The 23,541-nt window shown below is 44.8% G+C and overlaps 1 protein-coding gene across 2 annotated transcripts in view; it reads left to right on the top strand.

Moving 5' to 3' along the window:
- The window catches only part of MED4 (mediator complex subunit 4), a 59,330-nt gene that overhangs the window by 18,701 nt on the left and 17,088 nt on the right, over positions 1–23,541 (top strand). Inside the window, exons 2-5 of one of the 2 annotated variants that reach the window (XM_077297402.1) lie at positions 1,348–1,480; positions 19,182–19,248; positions 21,314–21,484; positions 22,454–22,511. In XM_077297402.1, the coding sequence (XP_077153517.1) occupies positions 1,428–1,480; positions 19,182–19,248; positions 21,314–21,484; positions 22,454–22,511 (349 nt within the window). In that variant the 5' untranslated portion in view covers positions 1,348–1,427. Of the gene's footprint in view, positions 1–1,347; positions 1,481–16,022; positions 16,205–19,181; positions 19,249–21,313; positions 21,485–22,453; positions 22,512–23,541 lie in introns of those variants that run through there. The other variant, XM_077297401.1, reaches the window with a different exon arrangement.

Below are 23,541 nucleotides of genomic sequence, written 5' to 3'. Positions count from 1 at the left end.
TGACACAGGACAGAAGCAGCTGAATGAATTCTGAGGTATTCAGAGACATACTGTGTGCTCAGATCCAGCCAAATGCAGCCAAACTGGTTGGTCATCGTTTCATACTACAGATGGACAGTGACCCAAAACATGAAGCCAAAGCAACCCAGGAGTTTATTAAAGCAAAGAAGTGGAATATTCTTGAATGGCCAAGTCAGTCACCTGATCTGAACCCAATTGAGCCTGCATTTCACTTGTTAAAGACTAAACTTCAGACAGAAAGGCCCACAAACAAACAGCAACTGAAAACCACCGCAGTGAGGGCCTGGCAGAGCATCAAAAAGGAGGAAACACAGCGTCTGGTGATGTCCATGAGTTCAAGACTTCAGGCAGTCATTGCCAACAAAGGGTTTTCAACCAAGTACTAGAAATGAACATTTTATTTAAAATTATTTAATCTGTCCAATTACTTTTGGTCCCTTTAAAAACAGGGTGGCACATATTAAGGATCTGAAACTCCTAAACTCTTCATACAATTTTAATGTGGATACCCTCAAATAAAAGCTGAAAGTCTGAACTTCAGCTGTATCTGAATTGTTTTGTTTAAAATTCATTGTGGTAATGTCTATAACCAAAATTAGAAAAATGTTGTCTCTGTCCAAATATATATGGACGTAACTGTAAGGCCCCATACACACGTTCAGGAATTGATGCAGAAAATTCCTGGGAAAATCCACATTTCTGCCGGTTTTCTGCATGAAAACCGCATGCGTTTTTTAATGCGTTTTTTGCGCGGTTTTGACGCGTTTTTGATGCGGTTTTTCCCAAACATTTCCCAATGCATTAGACAGTGGAAAAACCGCGAAAAAAACGCAAAATTAATGAGCATGTCCGGATTTTTACCGCAATGCGTTTTTCATGCGGAAAAACGCACATCATGTGCACAGAAATTGCGGATTTCATTAAAAATGATAGGATGCTTAATGTATGCAGATTATTTGCGGTTTTATAGCGTTTTTATAGCGCAAAAACGCTAAAAAACCGCAAATAATCTGCACTGTGTGAACATAGCCTAACAATAGCAGACTGATACAGAGGGGCGAGGACTCTGCCGTTGTAGGCTTACGTTCTACAGGGTTAAGACATAGAGAGTGTAAGGGAAAATAGTGGATAGGTGACAGCCATGGCACAGACCGTGGTTCATAAAGGCGGACGGTGTGTCAGTTATAGCTGATAATGGCAGACAGTGTGATGGCTATAGCTCGTAAGGGCAAACAGTGTGTAGATCATATACCATAGGAGGCTCATTTACGGCATAGTATGGACAGATATCTTTATGCAGACTAAATTTTAACACTTATTTTTAAGGGCATCGTGTTGGCATTTTCTGCAGAAGAATGGAGAAGAGGGAAGTCTGCAGAGAAGAGATGTGGATGTGAAAAGTCATTATGGAGTCTGGAGAAGATGGAAACAAAATGAAAGAAAAGATGTCACCTGTAAGGTACTTGGATGTAAATGTTTACTTGTTGATACTTACTCCTTCTCATCAGCACCGTGGATCCTGTATGGTCCGCAGTCTGATAATGACTGATAAAAGTAACTCCCGGCATCTTCTTACCATTGTTATGGACATCATCGGATTTGTAGGTTCATGAGATAGAAATGTATATGGGTCTGACTTGACATTACAACTGACTGCTGAACTAAGCTTTATGATTTAGTCATGTACTTATGGTGGTTCTGGCAATGTATACATGTACTGGTGATGCATTCATGTACTGATTATGATTCTGGTGATGCACTCATATACGTACTGATGGAGGTTCTGGTGATGCAATAATGTACTAATAGTGGTTTTGGTGATGTATTTGTATACTGGTGGTTGTTCTGGTGATGCATTTGTCTACTGATGGTGGTTCTGGGGATGTATTTGTCTACTGATGATGGTTTCGGTGCCGTATTTATGTACTATGATGACTCTGGTGTTCTATTTATGTACTGATGATGATTTTGGTTTAATATTCATGTACTGATGATGGTTCTGGTGATGAATACATCACCAGAACAACCATCACTACATAAGTACATCAAAAGAACCACCATCCATACATGGATACGTCATCATAACCACTATCCATAATGGAATATGACACCAGAACCACCATCAGTTTTGCTACAAACTGTATTTGTTGAGTAACGGATTTAAAAGGCAACAAAAGTATCCTTTTGTCTATAATGAAATATCCGCCAAATGCTGGACACCTTAATTGAAACATGGTCAAACAATGAAAGATTCTATATCTAGCTTTCAAAACACACTCCCTGTTGAGCCTCACCCCTAAAATACACCATTTTTTGTCACTTTTTCTGGTATTTTAAGTGAAAAAAATAACAATTCTAGCAGAAGTGGTTGTCAGACCTGGAGGATGGTGGTGTTAGCGGATCTGTTACCTTAGTCTCTGACCCATTCTTTTACTTGGGGACTGAGGGTTCATCAGGGTGGAGGGGAGATGCACCATTGTCTTCATCTGCCTAGGGCACCAAAAATACCATGTCCTGGTCCTGAAGCTAAGACATGGTGTCTCACACTAACTGTACCCAGGATAAAATACCAAAAATCAATAGCTTTTGCTAAACTACAGTAGGTGTTGCGTAAAAATTTGCAACATTTTAACATGAGTTTTCTGGTATAAAGTACCGGTATTTGATAAATTTTACCCCAAGTATTGATAAATTCCCCCCAGATGCATCCCTGAAGGATATTTCCAGAAAGATGTCAACCTGGACTATAGTATATACAGACGTCATCCCATGACTTCATACATGAATGCACATTTTTTGCATAGTGGATATAAAGACCAGTGTTTTTTTTTCAATATAGTCTAGAATAGTAATACCGCTAAATGCTGTATTCTCCAACAGAGCTTACACCAGCTGATGAACACAGTGCAGCTACTTAACCATGCCCCATATGCGTGAAAATCGTATATGAATGACCCTTTGTTTTACATCTGAATAACAGACTGCTTTTTTTTTCATTGGTAAAATTTACAAACACTTGAGAAAAGTTCAGTAGAGCAACAGATGTCTCAGATTTCTAGAGGTCTTCAAAACCTGAAGAGTCAGCATAAATAGTGGTGTATGTAGTGCACAGAGGATGTGTGTGGGATCTTGTCATGGCTTGTTCTGTCCTAAAGGCCGAGGCATGTTCTGATTTGTCACAACTGTGAACTACATCCCTCTGGCGGAGAGGTGCATGCACACACACTTTCCGGAGATATTGAACTATGTATTGTAGGACATCAATATAAGGCTAAGTTCTCCAAAAACCCATTTACACGCTGGCTGATAATTGGGAAAGAGCATTATCAGGAGCGCTCAACAAAACTAGCAAATTTAAAAAAAAAAACTTGATCTGGTGAAATGATTTTTAAGTTTACTTAAATGTTATTGGAATCACATTGTCCTGTGTAAACAGCTGACATGCTCCCGGGATCAATGATATTCTGTATGCACAGAACGAAAATATTAGGGTATGTGTCCACTTTCAGGATGGCCGGCGGTATGGATGGAGCGGCAAACCCGCTCCGCCCAAAGCCCCGCCCCCTTCTGTGACGCAATGATGCTGGATGTGTTCATTGCACACATCCGGCATCATCGCACCCCACACATAGCGCCCTGTGATATACCTTGCGGCGGCGCAGCGTCGCCGCCAGGTACACAGACATGCTGCGATCTTAAAAGACGCGCAGCATGTCCGGAATCGCAGGGCCGACGGATGCGTGTTACCACGCATAGTGGCGACAGGATTTCATGAAATCCCCTCCACTATGCTGTAACATCTGGACGCTGCGTGTTTGACACTGCGGCTCTGTGCAGCGTCAAACACGCAGCGTTTCCTGAACGTGGAAACATACCCATAACCATTGTTCTGTGATCATGAAAGTGCAGTTCGCCTGTCTAAACAGAATACTAAATGACTTTCAATCGATTTGCATGTAACCAATCGCAGTCGCACTAATGACCACAGAATGAAACCTAATGCTGGTGTCACACATATGTGAAACACAGAGTATTCTCACATCAGAAAACCCGGCTGTCGGGATCTTCTGACATGAGTTAAAAGGAGTCTGTCCGCACTGTTCAAACTAAGTACAGGCGCTTCCCTGCGCCCAGCTATGGAGGAAGAAGAGGACACTGCTCGTCATGGGAGTCGGGACAAGTAAGAAGAATTTTTTTTTTCATGTCTATATGAAGAGTGACAGGATGGGGGCTAGGATGGAGGACATTATTACAGGATGAAGGCCAACATGGAGGACATTATTACAGGATTGGGGCTAGGATGGAGGACATTATTACAGGATGGGGGCTAGGATGGAATACATTAATACAGGATGGGGACTAGGATAGAGGACATTATTACAGGATGGGGGCTAGGATGGAGGACATTATTACAGGATTGGGGCTAGGATGGAGGACATTATTACAGAACGGGGTCTAGGATAGAGGACATTATAACAGGATGGGGCTAGGATGGAAGACATTATTACAGGATGGGGCTAGGATGGAGGACATTATTACAGCATGGGGGCTAGGATAGAGGACATTATTACAGAATTGGGGCTAGGATGGAGGACATTATTACAGGATGGGGGCTAGGATGGAGGACATTATTACAGCATGGGGGCTAGGATAGAGGACATTATTACAGGATGGGGGCTAGGATGGAGGACATTATTATAGAATTGGGGCTAGGATGGAGGACATTATTACAGAACGGGGTCTAGGATAGAGGACATTATAACAGGATGGGGCTAGGATGGAAGACATTATTACAGGATGGGGCTAGGATGGAGGACATTATTACAGCATGGGGGCTAGGATGGAGGACATTATTACAGAACGGGGTCTAGGATAGAGGACATTATTACAGGATGGGGCTAGGATGGAAGACATTATTACAGGATGGGGGCTAGGATAGAGGACATTATTATAGAATTGGGGCTAGGATGGAGGACATTATTACAGAACGGGGTCTAGGATAGAGGACATTATTACAGGATGGGGGCTAGGATGGAGGACATTATTACAGCATGGGGGCTAGGATAGAGGACATTATTACAGAATTGGGGCTAGGATGGAGGACATTATTACAGGATGGGGGCTAGGATGGAGGACATTATTACAGGATGGGGGCTAGGATAGAAGACATTATTACAGGATGGGGGCTAGGATAGAGGACATTATTACAGCATGGGGGCTAGGATGGAGGACATTATTACAGGATGGGGCTAGGATAGAAGACATTATTACAGGATGGGGGCTAGGATAGAGGACATTATTACAGCATGGGGGCTAGGATGGAGGACATTATTACAGGATTGAGGCTAGGATGGAGGACATTATTACAGGTTGGGAACTAGGATGGAGGACATTTATTTCAGGATGGGAGCTAGGATGGAGGACATTATTACAGGATGGGGGCTAGGATGGAAGACATTACAGCATGGGGGCTAGGATGGAGGACATTATTACAGGATTGAGGCTAGGATGGAGGACATTATTAAAGCATGGGGGCTAGGACGAAGGACATTATTACAGCTTGGGAACTAGGATGGAGGACATTTATTTCAGGATGGGAGATAGGATGGAGGACATTATTACAGGATGGGGGCTAGGATAGAGGACATTATTACAGCATGGGGGCTAGGATAGAGGACATTATTACAGAATTGGGGCTAGGATGGAGGACATTATTACAGCATGGGGGCTAGGATAGAGGAGATTATTACAGAATTGGGGCTAGGATGGAGGACATTATTACAGGATGGGGCCAGGATGGAGGACATTATTACAGCATGGGGGCTAGGATGGAGGACATTATTACAGGATGGGGCTAGGATGGAGGACATTATTACAGGATGGGGGCTAGGATGGAGGACATTATTACAGGATGGGGGCTAGGATGGAAGACATTAATACAGGATGGGGACTAGGATAGAGGACATTATTATAGAATTGGGGCTAGGATGGAGGACATTATTACAGAACGGGGTCTAGGATAGAGGACATTATAACAGGATGGGGCTAGGATGGAAGACATTATTACAGGATGGGGGCTAGGATAGAGGACATTATTATAGAATTGGGGCTAGGATGGAGGACATTATTACAGAACGGGGTCTAGGATAGAGGACATTATTACAGGATGGGGCTAGGATGGAGGACATTATTACAGCATGGGGGCTAGGATAGAGGACATTATTACAGAATTGGGGCTAGGATGGAGGACATTATTACAGGATGGGGGCTAGGATGGAGGACATTATTACAGCATGGGGGCTAGGATAGAGGAGATTATTACAGAATTGGGGCTAGGATGGAGGACATTATTACAGGATGGGGGCTAGGATGGAGGACATTATTACAGGATGGGGCCAGGATGGAAGACATTATTACAGGATGGGGGCTAGGATAGAGGACATTATTATAGAATTGGGGCTAGGATGGAGGACATTATTACAGAACGGGGTCTAGGATAGAGGACATTATTACAGGATGGGGCTAGGATGGAAGACATTATTACAGGATGGGGGCTAGGATAGAGGACATTATTATAGAATTGGGGCTAGGATGGAGGACATTATTACAGAACGGGGTCTAGGATAGAGGACATTATTACAGGATGGGGGCTAGGATGGAGGACATTATTACAGCATGGGGGCTAGGATAGAGGACATTATTACAGAATTGGGGCTAGGATGGAGGACATTATTACAGGATGGGGGCTAGGATGGAGGACATTATTACAGGATGGGGCTAGGATAGAAGACATTATTACAGGATGGGGGCTAGGATAGAGGACATTATTACAGCATGGGGGCTAGGATGGAGGACATTATTACAGGATTGAGGCTAGGATGGAGGACATTATTACAGGTTGGGAACTAGGATGGAGGACATTTATTTCAGGATGGGAGCTAGGATGGAGGACATTATTACAGGATGGGGGCTAGGATGGAAGACATTACAGCATGGGGGCTAGGATGGAGGACATTATTACAGGATTGAGGCTAGGATGGAGGACATTATTAAAGCATGGGGGCTTGGACGAAGGACATTATTACAGCTTGGGAACTAGGATGGAGGACATTTATTTCAGGATGGGAGATAGGATGGAGGACATTATTAAAGGATGGGGCCAGGATGGAGGACATTATTACAGGATGGGGGCTAGGATAGAGGACATTATTACAGCATGGGGGCTAGGATAGAGGACATTATTACAGAATTGGGGCTAGGATGGAGGACATTATTACAGGATGGGGGCTAGGATGGAGGACATTATTACAGCATGGGGGCTAGGATAGAGGAGATTATTACAGAATTGGGGCTAGGATGGAGGACATTATTACAGGATGGGGCCAGGATGGAGGACATTATTACAGCATGGGGGCTAGGATGGAGGACATTATTACAGGATGGGGCTAGGATGGAAGACATTATTACAGGATGGGGGCTAGGATAGAGGACATTATTATAGAATTGGGGCTAGGATGGAGGACATTATTACAGAACGGGGTCTAGGATAGAGGACATTATTATAGAATTGGGGCTAGGATGGAGGACATTATTACAGAACGGGGTCTAGGTTAGAGGACATTATTACAGCATGGGGGCTAGGATGGAGGACATTATTACAGGATGGGGCTAGGATGGAAGACATTATTACAGGATGGGGGCTAGGATAGAGGACATTATTATAGAATTGGGGCTAGGATGGAGGACATTATTACAGAACGGGGTCTAGGATAGAGGACATTATTATAGAATTGGGGCTAGGATGGAGGACATTATTACAGAACGGGGTCTAGGTTAGAGGACATTATTACAGGATGGGGGCTAGGATGGAGGACATTATTACAGCGTAGGGGCTAGGATAGAGGACATTATTACAGAATTGGGGCTAGGATGGAGGACATTATTACAGGATGGGGGCTAGGATGGAGGACATTATTAGAGGATGGGGGCTAGGATAGAGGACATTATTTCAGGATTGGGGCTAAGATGGAGGATATTATTACAGCACGGGGTCTAGGATGGAGGACATTATTACAGCATGGGGGCTAGGATGAAGGATATTATTACAGCATGGGGTCTAGGATAGAGGACATTATTACAGGATGGGGCCAGGATGGAGGATATTATTACAGCACGGGGTCTAGGATAGAGGACATTATTATAGGATAGGGGCTAGGATGAAGGATATTATTACAGCACGGGGTCTAGGATAGAGAACATTATTACAGGATGGGGCTAGGATGGAGGACATTATTACCAGATGGGGGCTAGGATGGAGGACATTATTACAGGATGGAGGCTAGGATGGAGGACATTATTACAGCATGGGGCTAGGATGGAGGACATTATTACAGGATTGGGGCTTGGATGGAGGACATTATTACAGCATGAGGGCTAGTATGGAGGACATTATTACAGGATGGGGGCTAGGATGGAGGACATTATTACAGCATGGGGGATAGGATGGAGGACATTATTACAGGATTGAGGCTAGGATGGAGGACATTATTACAGATTGGGAACTAGGATGGAGGACATTTATTTCAGGATGGGAGCTAGGATGGAGGACATTATTACAGGATGGAGGCTAGGATGGAGCACATTATTACAGGATGGGGCCAGGATGGAGGACATTATTACAGGATGGGGGCTAGGATGGAGGACATTATTACAGCATGGGGGCTAGGATGGAAGACATTACAGCATGGGGGCTAGGATGGAGGACATTATTACAGGATTGAGGCTAGGATGGAGGACATTATTAAAGCATGGGGGCTAAGACGGAGGACATTATTACAGCTTGGGAACTAGGATGGAGGACATTTATTTCAGGATGGGAGATAGGATGGAGGACATTATTAAAGGATGGGGCCAGGATGGAGGACATTATTACAGGATGGGGGCTAGGATAGAGGACATTATTACAGCATGGGGGCTAGGATGGAGGACAATATTACAGGATGGGGGCTAGGATGGAGCACATTATTACAGCATGGGGGCTAGGATGGAGGACATTATTACAGCATGGGGCTATTATGGAGGACATTATAACCGTATAGGTGCTAGGATGGAGGACATTATTACAGGATGGGGCCAGGATGGAGGACATTATTACAGCATGGGGGCTAGGATGGAGGACATTATTACAGCATGGGGGCTAGGATGGAGGACATTAAAGCATGGGGGCTAGGACGGAGGACATTATTACAGCTTGGGAACTAGGATGGAGGACATTTATTTCAGGATGGGAGCTAGGATGGAGGACATTATTACAGGATGGGGGCTAGGATGGAGCACATTATTACAGGACGGGGCCAGGATGGAGGACATTATTACAGGATGGGGGCTAGGATGGAGGACATTATTGCAGCATGGGGGCTAGGATGGAGGACATTATTACAGCTTGGGAACTAGGATGGAGGACATTTATTTCAGGATGGGAGCTAGGATGGAGGACATTATTACAGCATGGGGGCTAGGATGGAGGACATTATTACAGCATGGGGCTATTATGGAGGACATTATTACAGCATAGGGGCTAGGACGGAGGACATTATTACAGCTTGGGAACTAGGATGGAGGACATTTATTTCAGGATGGGGGCTAGGATGGAGGACATTATTACAGCATGGGGGCTAGGATGGAGGACATTATTACAGCATGGGGGCTAGGATGGAGGACATTATTAGAGGATTGGGGCTAGGATGGAGGACATTATTACAGCATGGGGGCTAGGATGGAGGACATTATTACAGCATGGGGCTATTATGGAGGACATTATTACAGCATAGGGGCTAGGACGGAGGACATTATTACAGCTTGGGAACTAGGATGGAGGACATTTATTTCAGGATGGGGGCTAGGATGGAGGACATTATTACAGCATGGGGGCTAGGATGGAGGACATTATTACAGCATGGGGGCTAGGATAGAGGACATTATTAGAGGATTGGGGCTAGGATGGAGGACATTATTACAGCATGGGGGCTAGGATGAAGGACATTATGTCATGGTCTGCTAAGTTTCTGGGATTAGGAGGTTTTAGCGTTAACATGGATGGCCTCACTCTGGGATTCTGGGAGGTTTCTTATAGGCTCATTGTGGGGCCATTCCCTGTCGCTTATACTCTGACTCTTGGCCGAGTGTGTTTGACCCTGTTGTGCTTTGTGCTTGTGCTATGTTACGTTTGTCTGGTTCTGATTTGGCTGTGTCCCTGTTACGAGTTTTGCCTATCCCTTTTGTACTGCGCTGACCTCTCTGTGTATGACCTCTTGGCCACGTCCTGACTATCCGTTCTGTCTAATCCCTTGGTAACTTTGTCCCATAGTTACCTTTCTAGGAGTTTTCCTTCAGCTCCTAGCTCTCTGGAGCTTAGGCCATGCCCCCAGCAGTCACGTGCTTCAGGTACTGTTTGAAGCACACATCTTCACCGCTGCTGCCACACTCCACAGGTATCTTTGGGCACAGTTTGTTTTACTCAGGACACGCGCACTGGCTCAGTGAGCAAGTGCAGTGCGGTGTTCCTGACACATTAGTACAGCATGGGGGCTAGGATAGAGGACATTATTACAGGATGGGAACTAGGATGGAGGACATTTATTTCAGGATGGGCCCAGGGTGGAGGACATTATTACAAGATGAGGGCCAATATGTAGGAAATTATTATAGATATAAAATGAGATTGTCAGCTCACCTCCTCTTCTGGTTATTATCTTTTACATCTAGGCCAGCAATAGTGACAAGGGGAATCCTCTACGGCTAGAAGGTTTAATCATAATCACAGACTGCGATTCTTTACTGTAAGAGCAGTGAGACTATGGCACTCTCTGACACATGATGTGTAGTGGTTGATTCATTACAGAAGTATAAGGAGGCCTGTATACTGTTATTGAAATTAATAATATTACAGGTTATGTGTATTAGATTGTGTGATGAGGCGCTTATCCAGAGAACTAGTCTAATTGCCGTACGTGGAGTCAGGAAGGAATTTTTCCCCTAATATGGAGCTAATAGTGTCTGCCTCATGGGGTTTTGTCTTCTGCTGGATCAACATGTTAGGCTATAGGTTGACCACCATGAACTTATATACACTGCTCAAAAAAATAAAGGGGACACTTAAACATCACAATGTAACTACAAGTCAATCACACTTCTGTGAAATCAACCCATCGAGTTATGAAGCAACACTGATTGTGAATCAATTTCCCCTGCTGTTGTGCAAATGGAACAGACAACAGTTAGAAGTGATAGGCAATTAGCAAGACAACCCCTACAAAGGAGTGGTTTTACAGGGGGTGACAACAGACCATTTCTCTGTTTTCATCCTTTTTGGCTGTTTTTGTCACTTTTGCATTTTGTCATTGCTCTCACCCCTAGAGGTCCTGTACAGTAACATGAGGCATTGTCTACAACCCGCAGAAGTTGCTCAGGTAGTGCAGCTCATCCAGAATGGCACATCAATGCGAGCTGTGGCAAGAAGAGTAGCTGTGTCTGTCACCACAGTGTCCAGAGCATGGAGCAGATAACAGGAGACAGGCCAGTACACCAGGAGACATGGAGGGCAATAACCCAGCAGCAGGACTGCTACCTCCTTCTTTGTGCAAGGAGGAATAGGAGGAGCAGTGCCAGAGCCCTGCAAAATGACCTCCAGCAGGCCACTAACACCCATGTGTCTGCTCAAACTGTCAGAAACAGACTTCATCAGGGTGTTATGAGGGCCTGACATACACAAGTGGGTGTTGGGCTTACAGCCCAACACCATGCAGGGCGATTGGCATTTGCCAGAGATCACCAAGATTGGCAGATTCGACACTGGCGCCCTGTGGTCTTCACAGATGAAAGCAGGTTCACACTGAGCACATGTGACAGACGTGACAGAGTCTGGAGATGCCGTGGAGAGCGATCTGCTGCCTGCAACATCCTCCAGCGTGACCGGTTTGGCAGTGTGTCAGTAATGATGTGGGGTGGCATTTCTTTGGAGAGCTGCACAGCCCACCATGTGCTCGCTAGAGGTAGCCATTAGGTACCAAGATGAGATCTTCAGACCCATTGTGAGACCATATGCTGGTGCGGTTGGCCCTGGGTTCCTTCTGATGTATGACAATGCTAAGCCTCATGTGGCTGAAGTGTGTCAGCAGTTCCTGCATGATGAAGGCATTGATGCTATGGACTGGACCACCCGTTCCCCAGGCCTGAATCCAATCAAGCACATCTGGGACATCATGTCTTGTTCCATCCACCAACATAATGTTGCACCACAGACTGTCCAGGAGTTGACTGATGCCTTAATCCAGGTCTGGGAGGAGATCCCTCAGGAGACCATCCGCCGTCTCATCAGGAGCATGCCCAGGCATTGTAGGGAGATTATACAGGCATATGAAGGCCACACACACTACTGAGCATCATTTCCTTGTCTTGAGGCATTTCCACTGATTTTGGATCAGCCTGCAATTTGATTTTCCACTTTCATTTTGAGCATCATTCCAAATCCAGACCTCCGTGGTATATTAGTTGTGATTTACATTCATCATTTTTAGGTTTTATTGTTCCCAACACATTTCACTATGTAATGAACAAAGATTTTCAACCGGAATATTTAATTCAGTGATATCTAGGATGTGGGATTTTAGTGTTCCCTTTATTTTTTTGAGCAGTGTATATCTTCTACCTAAAAAACTATGAAACTCCAAACGCTGCTATGTGGCTGTGATGATGCATAAAACAGAAAACTATCCTCTGACTTATGGATAAACAGAGCAGCATTTGTAGTATCACATCACTAACCTGTCAGCAGCAGGCAACAAGCACAGCTCTGCTCTGCCTAGTAATTACATGCTCTATTGTAGAGAAAAGCGGCAGAGTTGAACTCTGCTGTAAATCAGCTAATAATTATGTAAAACCACATAGGCAACTACAGTGATGTAGTAGAATGAGAATGAATGAAATGAGTCGCACTCACCATCCCTTAAATCTTCTTTTTATTGCATCAAATTAAAACGAGTAGCAGGGACAGAAGGAACACATCGTGGACAACGGCCATTTCTCGCCAAACGTCGCATCAGTGGGTCCTTGCATGCATTCTACTACCTACATTCAGTTTTTATGGGTGAGCACCTGTAGTTCCTCCCATTTGCCTCGTCCTTCTGTTGCTGTACATAAGGACTAATACGTTGGTTGAGTATCATATAGTGCCGGCACATCTCCCTGCGGAAGAACCAGTGATGTAATGGCAGAATATATTCCAGAATGAAAACATGAATTTCTCTGGAATAAGACATTGGATTGCAGAGATGAAAGTATCATTTTATTCCACTTCCTATAGGCCCGTATAGACGGTTTAGGAGGGACGATCCTACTGGCAGATTCCCTTTAAAGACTAAGTTCACGTTCCATAGCTGGTCCGGACGTTTTCAAAGTTTATCAGCAGCAAAATGTGTATATTTTACATGTTTCCAATTTGGTGATGATTTCACCCTGTCTATTGCAGAGGGTAACATTCTTGGAGATTCCCGAGTCTTGACATGCTGCGAATGTAAAAGTCTCGAAGGGAGGTCTGTGTGCGCATAGAGACTACTCGCTATGTGTAGATGGGATTTGTTTAAAGCACCACTCCAGTGGGGATTTTATTGCGGTGGTGGAGTGGTTCTTCTAATGTAAGGTGCCTGCCCCATGTCTTATACTCACCTGCCGCCTTCTTCACCTTTCATCGCTGCCGCTCCCGTCGGTCTCCAGCAGTTTTTGAATTGCTAGCTGCTCCAGTGTTTGCTTGGCGAGCCAGAGGTCACTTTTCAGTGTACGTCTATCAGAGCCTCGTTCTGGCCCTCATAGACTTCCATTGAGAGCGTGTGACCGTCACTTCTGACTTCCGTTATAAAGATCTTTATTGTGGTTTCCCTGAAGCAGAGGTTTGTTCAACCTAGAAACGCGTCGGGCATAAACTACAATGTTTCTATTTATCTGAATCCTGTGAATTCTTTACCACCTGCATTTATCCCTGTGGTACATATCAATGTTGGTCAATCCAATCAGTGGAGCAGCAGCGCTGGTATTGCTGTTCAAAGATGTCCACTACTTTTGCATTGATGCCATATCCTTAGAATAGGACATCAATGACTGATCAGCCAGCACTCCCGCCAATCAGTTGTTATCGGTGCCAGCAGCGGCGGCCGACGGCCACAAGTGCTTACTTGCTTAGCTGTCCATCTACTTGTAGTGGCCGGGGCTTATTACTATACATCCGCATCCTATTGAATTGGAGACGGATGTGTAGTACCCCATTGCGGCCACTACAAGTTCCGCAAGTGAGTACTTCCGGCGGGCGGCTGGCACTGATAACAGCTGATTGGCGGGGGTGCCGAGTGCCAATCTATGGCTGATCAGACATTATTGAATTATTCTAAGGATAGGACATCAATATAAAAGTAATGGACAACTTCTTTATGTCTATTCAACTGCTGTGGTTTTAAAGCAGAGGTGTCAAACTGCATTCCTCGAGGGCCGCCAACAGGTCATGTTTTCAGGATTTCCTTGTATTGCACAGGTGATAATTTAATCACCTGCACAGAATGATTCCAGCACCTTGTGGAATGCTAAGGAAATCCTGAAAACATGACCTGTTGGCGGCCCTCGAGGAATGCAGTTTGACACCTCTGCTTTAAAGCATCACAAGGTGAGTGCAAAAAATCATAATAAAACTGCATGCTATTTGGTTAAAGTCCTATGTGCAATTTTTGTCAATCCCTAGGGTATTATATATGCAATCAGGGTTTATACAGGGCGCAGCATTCAGAGAACTGCTAGATCTGAGGCAGATAATCAGGGATTGTATCAAAATAGAAGCAAGCAGCCCAGTAAGTGACATATGTCAGGACCTCTGCCCCACATCATGCTGCTCTCTCTTTACAGCTGGCACAATGCAGTCAGGCGGGTAACGTTCTCCTGGCATTAACCAAACTCGTCCATCACGCCACATCTCACGCTTCCACTCCTCCAGGCTCCATCCTCAGACGCTTCCCATACAGAGAAAACAATAGAGGGAAGATAGTAGGGAAAAACATCAGCTCACCATCTGTTGTAGCACCTTGCCGGATGAAGTAACATCGCCCGGCGCCATCTCAGTCTTGGACGTTGGCGAAATAGAAAAAGGGGGAGGGGGGGGGGGGAAGAAACCTCCAGTGATGAAATCAAGAAGGAAAGTTATCTTTTATGTAACAAAATATGAAAAAACATGATTAAGGCTCTTAGCTGAAACAAGTTGATTGTCCATCCCAGGTTGCGGTGGCCAGGATCGAGGTCTTTTTTTAATGTACTACTGTACTGAATAAACATTTTTCCATATTTTCTTTACAAAAAAGATAACGTTCCTTCTTGACTTTATCGCTGGAGGTTTCTTCCCTCCACCTTTTTCTACTTTCCATACAGACACCTGCAGGAAATATGTGTCAGACAGCAGCCATCCTGTGGGGTTTCTCTTGTTTGTGCATAGCTCTCATCCCTGAGACCAGGGCCGGACTGGCCAGAAGGGTCTGTCTGGTCATGGGCCACCTTGTCTGCTATGTTGTTAGCAGAATCGATGTTCCCAAGACTCCCACACTGTTAAGAGTCGTGACAGAGCACAAAGTCACTGACTCCGACACTTACCTCAGCAGGTCACGGGAATCATTAGAAATATTGGTCTTGTAATAAATCTTGCTTTACTCCATCCAGGGTAATATTAGTAATATATCCCATCTGGTGATTGGGGACGGGGACAACATGGGCCTGTGTGATTTCAAATACCAGGGCTGAATTCAGCCCCAGTCCGTACCTGCTTGAGACAAATCTGTTTCCTTTCTATAAGGAATAAAATACATCCATACCCACAAAGGAAAATAACGGTGGCTGACTACTAGATGTAAATGGCCGACTGCGCTACACCACAGAATCATTTATCTTTCCATGAAAGTTGCAGTTACAGCCGACCTACCACCAGGTGGCGCTGTTGTAAAACGCGAGATTCCTTCTCTGCAATTGTCGCCTCTTTTCCCGACTGGTGAGCTGCTTGCCGCAGTGCATACTGGGAGCCCAGAGCAGTAATGGCGGCCACAGAGAAGAGCACGAAAGAGAAGTTAGTGAGTGTGCTGGATGACTTGGAGGTGCTGTGCAGGTGAGGGCCGCGGCGCCGGCACGTAGCCCAGTGTCCCGCTAGCTGCACCTGTGGAAGCCTGAGCCCCTGTACAGGTCCATGCTCACACGGCTGCTGGTTTCCTTGTGCCTGGTGCTCCCGGTCCACATATAGAGCACGTGTATAGTCAGTGCCGTGATCAGCCTCCCCGTGTAATGTTCCCCGGTGATGCTTGTGATGGCCGCTGAGACTAATGTGATCTATATGTTATGTGTCCTCATGGACGCCATTGCCTGTGTGTGCATCGGAGCTTCCTGCCACACGTCCCATCATTGGACATCACTATAAGGGCTCATTTCCACATGTGAGGCACACGTCCGTATCTCGCATGTGGAAACCAAGCTCTGGCGCCGGCACTCAGGAGCGGAGCTGTGCAGCTCCATGTGTTCCTATGCGGCCGCACAGCTCCGCTCCTCAGTGCCGGCTCCACAGCTTGGTTTCCACATGCGAGATACGGACGTGTGACTCGCATGTGGAAATGAGCCCTTAGGGTATGTTTCCACGGTCAGTAAACGCTGCTTGTTTGACGCTGCAGCATCAAACAAGCAGCGTCCAGATGTTCCAGCATAGTGGAGGGGATTTTATGAAATCCCGTCTCCACTATGCGTGGAAACCCGCACGCGCCGGCCCTGCGACTCCGGACATGCTGCGCGTCTTTTCAGAACGCAGCATGTCCGTACACCTTGCGGGGACGCAGCGTCCCCGCAAGGCATAACACAGGGCCCTATGGCGAGGGGTGCGATGATCCCAGATGTGTACTGTACACATCCGGCACCATCGCGTCCCAGAAAGGGGGCGGGACTTAGCGCCGAGCGGCTTCACCGCTGCGGCGATCCCGCCGGCGAAACGGACCGTGGAGACGTACCCTTATACAGTGGGGTGTAAAGCGCGGATGCGGTCATTGATAGGTCCTGACTGCCCGTACATCAGTTCTCTGCGCTGGCGTCCATAAACCGCGCACAGTGGAGCGCCCCAGCTCAGTGTAGTGGCCGCTGCCGGGTATTGCAGCTCTGAGTCTGTCGTCTGAATAGCACCGTTCTGTAGTACCGAGCAGCGGCCACTACATGATGTACGGCGCTGTGGTGCTTTGTGCGCTGTTTACATCTGGCCTCTGCTGATTGCTGGGGGTGACAAGCTTCTGCCCCCCACTGGTCAAATACTGAGGCCCTAACCTATGGATCGGCGTTAAACATTGCAGAAGTGAAACATCCATTTAGTTCCTCCTTTTATGGGAGGTTACGAGTGATGAGCGAGTGTACTTGTTGCTTGGGTTTTCTCGAGCACGCTCGGGTGACCTCTGAGTATTTTTTAGTGCTCGGAGATTTAGTTTTCATTGCCTCAGCTGAATGATTTACATCTGTTAGCCAGCATTAGTACATGTGAGGATTCCCTAGCAACCAGGCAACCCCCACATGTACTTATGCTGACTAATAGATGTAAATCATTCAGCTGCGGCGATGAAAACTAAATCTCCAAGCACTAACAAATACTCAGAGGACCCCCGAGCGTGCTCAGGAAAACCCGAGCAACGAGTACACTCGCTCATTACTAGTGGTTAAAGGGAATCTGTCACCCTCAAAATCGTATATGAAATAAGCCCCTGATGTATCCTGAAAGATAAGAAAAAGAGGTTAGATTATACCCATCCAGGGGCGTTCCCGCTGCGGTCTGGTCCGGGGCCTCCCATCTTCATAGGATGACGTCCTCTTCTGGTCTTCACACTGTGGCGCAGGCGTACTTTGTCTGCCCTGTTGAGGGCAGACAAAGTACGCCGTAGCCGCAGCAAGAAGACAAGAAAAGGATTTCATCGTAAGAAGAGCCCCGGTCCGCTACGCGCATCGGACCAGAACCGCAGCAGGACCCCCCTAGGTGAGTATAATCTAACCTCTTTTTCTCATCTTTCAGGATACATCGGGAGCTTATCTACATTATTCCAGAATGCTGTAGATAAGCCCCTGATGCCGGTGGGCTTACCTCATATACGATTTTGGGGGTGACAGGTTTCCTTTAATGGTCATCAGTGCCTCTCCTCCACTTCTGGGACCCCTATTGATCACTAGAATCAGGGTATCGGGCCCCATTCATTCTCATTATGACCAGTGAAGAAGAGTTTGAGTAGATCTGCAGTCGATCTTGCACTCTGCTGCTCCATATATACTGTGCAAATAGGGTGTACATCCATCTGTGAGAATAGGTTTGAGGTGAAATTGTCCAGTTAAAGGAGTATTTGACCTTATATGTGCTTTTTTACTAGCTAAAAGCTCATAAAATATGAAGACATGAAAATTGTAGGTTATTTTCCATCTGGCCGCAGTATTTAATTTCAAGAGGTGTTAATGTTAATGCAGGAACCATGGTATACACTCATAGAATCCTAGAATGGTAGAGTTGGAAGGGACCTCCTGGGTCATCTGGTCCAACCCCCTGCTCAATGCAGGATTCACTAAATCATCCCAGACAGATGTCTGTCCAGCCTTTGAAGACTTCCATTGAAGGAGAACTCAGCACATCTCCTGGCAGCCTGTCCTCATTGATCGCCCTGTCAAGTTTTTTTTTAATATCTACCGTAATGTGTCTCCTCCCATTCAGTTTCATCCCATTGCTTCCCGTGTTTCCTTGTGCAAATGAGAATAAAGATGATCCTTCTTCACTGTGACAGCCCTTAAGATATTTGTAGACAGCTACTAAGTCTCCTCTGTCTTCTTTTTTTGCAAGATAAACATGCCCAGATCCTTTAACTGTTCCTCGTAGGACATGGTTTGCAGACCGCTCACCATCCTGGTAGCTCTTCTCTGAACTTGCTCCAGTTTTTCAATTTCTTTTTAAAATGTGGAGCCCAGTGATGTCCACTGTTTCTGGCTGTGCCTGTTCTATAGCACAGGGCCCATAGGTTATGTGGACACAGACATCATTACCTGATCTATTTTATATTGTAACTAATTTCTGTAATGTCTTTCAGAGAGCTGATAGAGGTATTGGCGCTTTCAAGGAGTCAGAAACTAAGTCAACCTGGAGAAGAAAATCAGGTAAAAGTAGTCTGAAATCATTCAAACAAAACCGCAGCAGGAATCCTGCTCCTACTGACCCTGCTGCTTATAACTGGTAAAAAAATAAATTATTCTAACCTTAAGCGGGCACTTAGGAGCCTGGAGCGTTTCCATTATGTACCCCTTATTTACAAAGAACACACTTCTGGACTCTGTTATTTGTAATCTTTTAATTAAGTGCAGACTTCGCTTTCCCATGTAGCAAGCCACCACAGAAGACATAAACGGCTGTATAGTTTTTATTTTTCATTGGATTCCTATGATGGATGGATGCATAGCAACCAGCCAGACTGTGGCCCTGGTAGCCATATTCCTCCTGGGCACACAACACCAACAGTGCCCGCAAATGCTGTGTTCACGCAGCCTAAAATGACTAATGTAGATGGCATTATATTTGCCAATATTCTATGGAGCATCTTGTAAGACTTGCACATGCACAACTATATGGATTTAAAGGGCATGTGTTACAAAGTCAAACCCCTGTTTAAAAATTAGTGTGTTCATGATGTGGTCAGCTCCTGTTTTCTCAACCGGGGATCAGTTGTTATAGTTGCTAAAGAAATGGAGCATTTTACGTAGGTTATTACACTGAATATCTCTCAGGGTAATGCATGATTGTACGTGGTTCACATTGATAAGGAAAATGGGGAATTGTTAAAGGGGTTTTGTGGTTTTAGAAAATCCCTGTCCCCTGGCTGCAGTTGGTTGAAAAAAATAAACTTTATTCATTCAACCTGGGTCTAGTGCAGAGTTTCTGCCATTGCTCTGTGTCTGCTATTTCCTGCAGCATTGTCGGTGTGTCGTCAGTGCTGCAGACAATAAGACACCAGGAGCAGAGGCGAAGACTCAACACTGGGCCAAGAGAGGGCGAGTAAAGTACATGTTAAACAAAGAGCCAAACTCGCCCTTCCCGAATCCAGTGTTGAGTCTTTGCATCTGCTCCTGGTGTTTTATTGCTGTATTGCATTTCTGATTGTATATAATTGTCAGCACCCGTCTGGCTGTCTCTAGCACACAAGAGATGGTAATTAAGGCTAACCCCGATATGGTTATCAGGATGGGAAAAGTCTGTGACTGTGTCTGTTGACATTGTAGTCCTTGAGTTACCTTAAGTTAATATGAATTTATGTTTGAAAATATGAATTTATGTAAGGAGACTTCCTTTCAGAGGGTCAGAAAATCCCCTTAAAAGCAAGTCTGGTAGATGGAGGGTAGATTCTCCTGCTAGCTCTTAGAGGGAGGATTGCCATGTGCTCATGCATTTCCTTTTATTTCTCTTTTTAGGGCAGGTTTACATCACATTCTTTGTGGCGTTAAGCGGCTGCCGATCAGCTACTTCTTTGCTGATTGGCAGTCCTCTAATATCTAGTTTTGGCCGACTGCGGCTCCTATGCGCACAAACTGATGAGTTCTCTGCATATGCAATATCATTGTTTTCGGCAGCCCATGCTCTGTTTACATAGGACAGTGTGCTGCCGAGAATGAATTTTAAGTCCACTTAAAAATCATTTCATCCGACGAAAGAGCACGTAAGACCATTTTGTGCTTGCTCATTGGGTGATTAGCAGCCAGTTTCCACTGCCACCTTATTGGGAAACACTTGTAATCCTACAGTGTAAATCCAGCTGAACTCTTGACTCTTTGCTGTAACCAATTTCTAACTAAACGTCCTAACTTATTTGCTGTGTGAGACTGAGACCTTTGATGGCTTCTATATCCGCATACAGTTGGGCTTGAGTGGAGTGACCTCTGAAGAAGCTGGAGCACGTCCCTTAGATGCTATTAAATACCTGTTTGATCTCTTATTTTTCAAAGACCCAACACTTGAAAGTGATGGTGAGAAGGGGGCGATTGTTGATTAATTTAATGGCACCAATGTGCAGTATAACATACTTCTGTAACACCGCACACGTCATTTCCATTGTCTAAAGTTTGCCCATAATTTACTTGTATAGTGCGAGAGACCTAAAGGGAGTGAATAATGTTCACAGCCAAAACCTTTTAATTCCGTGTTCAAACTCCGCTGGGTTTGCTCTCATTTCAGATCTTAGAGTTATTAATTCAGAAGGATGGAGAGTTTCAGGAGCTGATGAAGGTGGCTTTCAATCAGGGCAAAGTGCACCAAGAAATGCAGCTTTTGGAAAAAGACGTCGAGAAAAGGGACTGTGATATCCAGCAGCTGCAAAAGCAGCTGAAGGAGGCTGAACACATTTTGGTTAGTGGTCCTCGCTCCATTATTTGATTTGTGTCTTTCCTTACTAAATGTCCTAAATTTGGAGCCAATATTGTTTAATAGGATTCTTAATATATCCATATTTTTGTCTATATTGCTGTAAAATAGTACTTACCCCATCCACCATCACCAAATTTCTTCATTTTCATGTTCGTCAGGTTTAAAGGGTTTACTATCCCAATGTTATAATAAACCTATGACCCGATTGTGGTATATAAATGGCACATATTTGCCCACATCCTCTACCACTCCAGCATCCCTTGGCCTTGCCTCATGCCACTCTCTTCTCATATTCTGGCCTTTTTAGCTCTTAACCATTGCAGCCAGTGAGTGGCCACAGGTGACCTATTGGACATATATTTTCTGAGCATATATGCCTGACTGTGTCGATAAGCGCAATGTACGCTTACCCCGAAAGTGGCTGCTGTAAACATCTTTGTTCCCGATACCACAGCACACCTTCAGAGATCTCGTGGCGTGCATGCCTGGAGCTTCAGCCAATCTGCAGAGTTATTGTGTTTTTAGATGAATTAGAGAAGTTGTGAAGGTGTCTACATTTTAATCTAATAAAGCTCTGCTGTAAACTGAAACTGCAACACTTTGCCAGGTTGGATGCACAGTGGACTCCAGCGGGGACTGTGTAAGACCTTATTTACTGATTTTATAATGAGATTTCAGTTTCTGTTGTTTTGGTGGGTAAATTAGCTTGATTGGTGAGATTTCTTCCCATCAAAAACAACATACTATTGAATAGAGCCTCCCTCACATATGTGCGTTACTGTTACTATGGGTACCCTATCTTTTTAATAATTTTTCAATAAATTTTACCTATATTGGGAGCAGCTGAATCCATTTCTTCTTGTGAAAAGAGATCACAACTGTTATAACTAATATTGTGGCCTGGGACTTTACTGAATATTTCCATTTAAAAATAACTTTGTTTTTCTTTAGGCAACAGCAGTTTACCAGGCAAAAGAAAAACTGAAATCTATTGAAAAAGCAAGAAAAGGTCAGTGGTTGGGTGTTGATAACTAGGCTACTGGGCTCTAGCGCAGGAATTAAAGCACCATGACAGCATTTTTCTTTTTTTCATCACAGCTGTAGTGGTTCTTCTAACGTGACCCTTGTCTTATACTTACCGGCTACCATCTTCACCTTTTATTGGTGCCACTCTGGTCCTGTGGCACCATCTAATGACCACAAATTCTGACTGTCACATAGCTCTCAATGAAAGTCTATGACCGCAAGAATGAGGTTCGTATAGACTTTAGGCTTGTACGGCAAACATTGACAGCAGCAGCAACGGCGATAGGAGGTGAAGATGGTGGTTGGTAAATACAGTTATATGAAAAAGTTTGGGCACCCCTATTAATCTTAAGCTTAATGTTTTATAAAAATTGTTTTTTTTTGCAACAGCTATTTCAGTTTCATATATCTAATAACTGTTGGACACAGTAATGTTTCTGCCTTGAAATGAGGTTTATTGTACTAACAGAAAATGTGCAATCTGCATTCAAACTAAATTTGACAGGTGCATAAGTATGGGCACCCTTATCATTTTCTTGTTTTAAATACTCCTACCTACTTTTTACTGACTTACTAAAGCACTTTTTTTGGTTTTGTAACCTCATTGAGCTTTGAACTTCATAGCCAGGTGTATGCAATCATGAGAAAAGCTACTTAAAGTGGCCACTTGCAAGTTGTTCTCCTGTTTGAATCTCCTCTGAAGAGTGGCATCATGGGCTCCTCAAAACTGTCAAATGATCTGAAAACAAAGATTATTCAACATAGTTGTTCAGGGGAAGGATACAAAAAGCTGTCTCAGAGAATTAACCTGTCAATTTCCACTGTGAGGAACATAGTAAGGAAATGGAAGAACACAGGTACAGTTCTTGTTAAGGCCAGAAGTGGCAGGCCAAGAAAACATCAGAAAGGCAGAGAAGAAGAATGGTGAGATCAGTCAAGAACAATCCTCAGACCACCTCCAGAGAGCTGCAGCATCAACTTGCTGCAGATGGTGTCACTGTGCATCGGTCAAC

Source organism: Ranitomeya variabilis, chromosome 3 (assembly GCF_051348905.1).
Source record: "Ranitomeya variabilis isolate aRanVar5 chromosome 3, aRanVar5.hap1, whole genome shotgun sequence".
In the NCBI taxonomy this organism is placed as follows: Eukaryota; Metazoa; Chordata; class Amphibia; order Anura; family Dendrobatidae; genus Ranitomeya; species Ranitomeya variabilis.
This window is presented reverse-complemented; position numbering and strand designations above follow the sequence as displayed.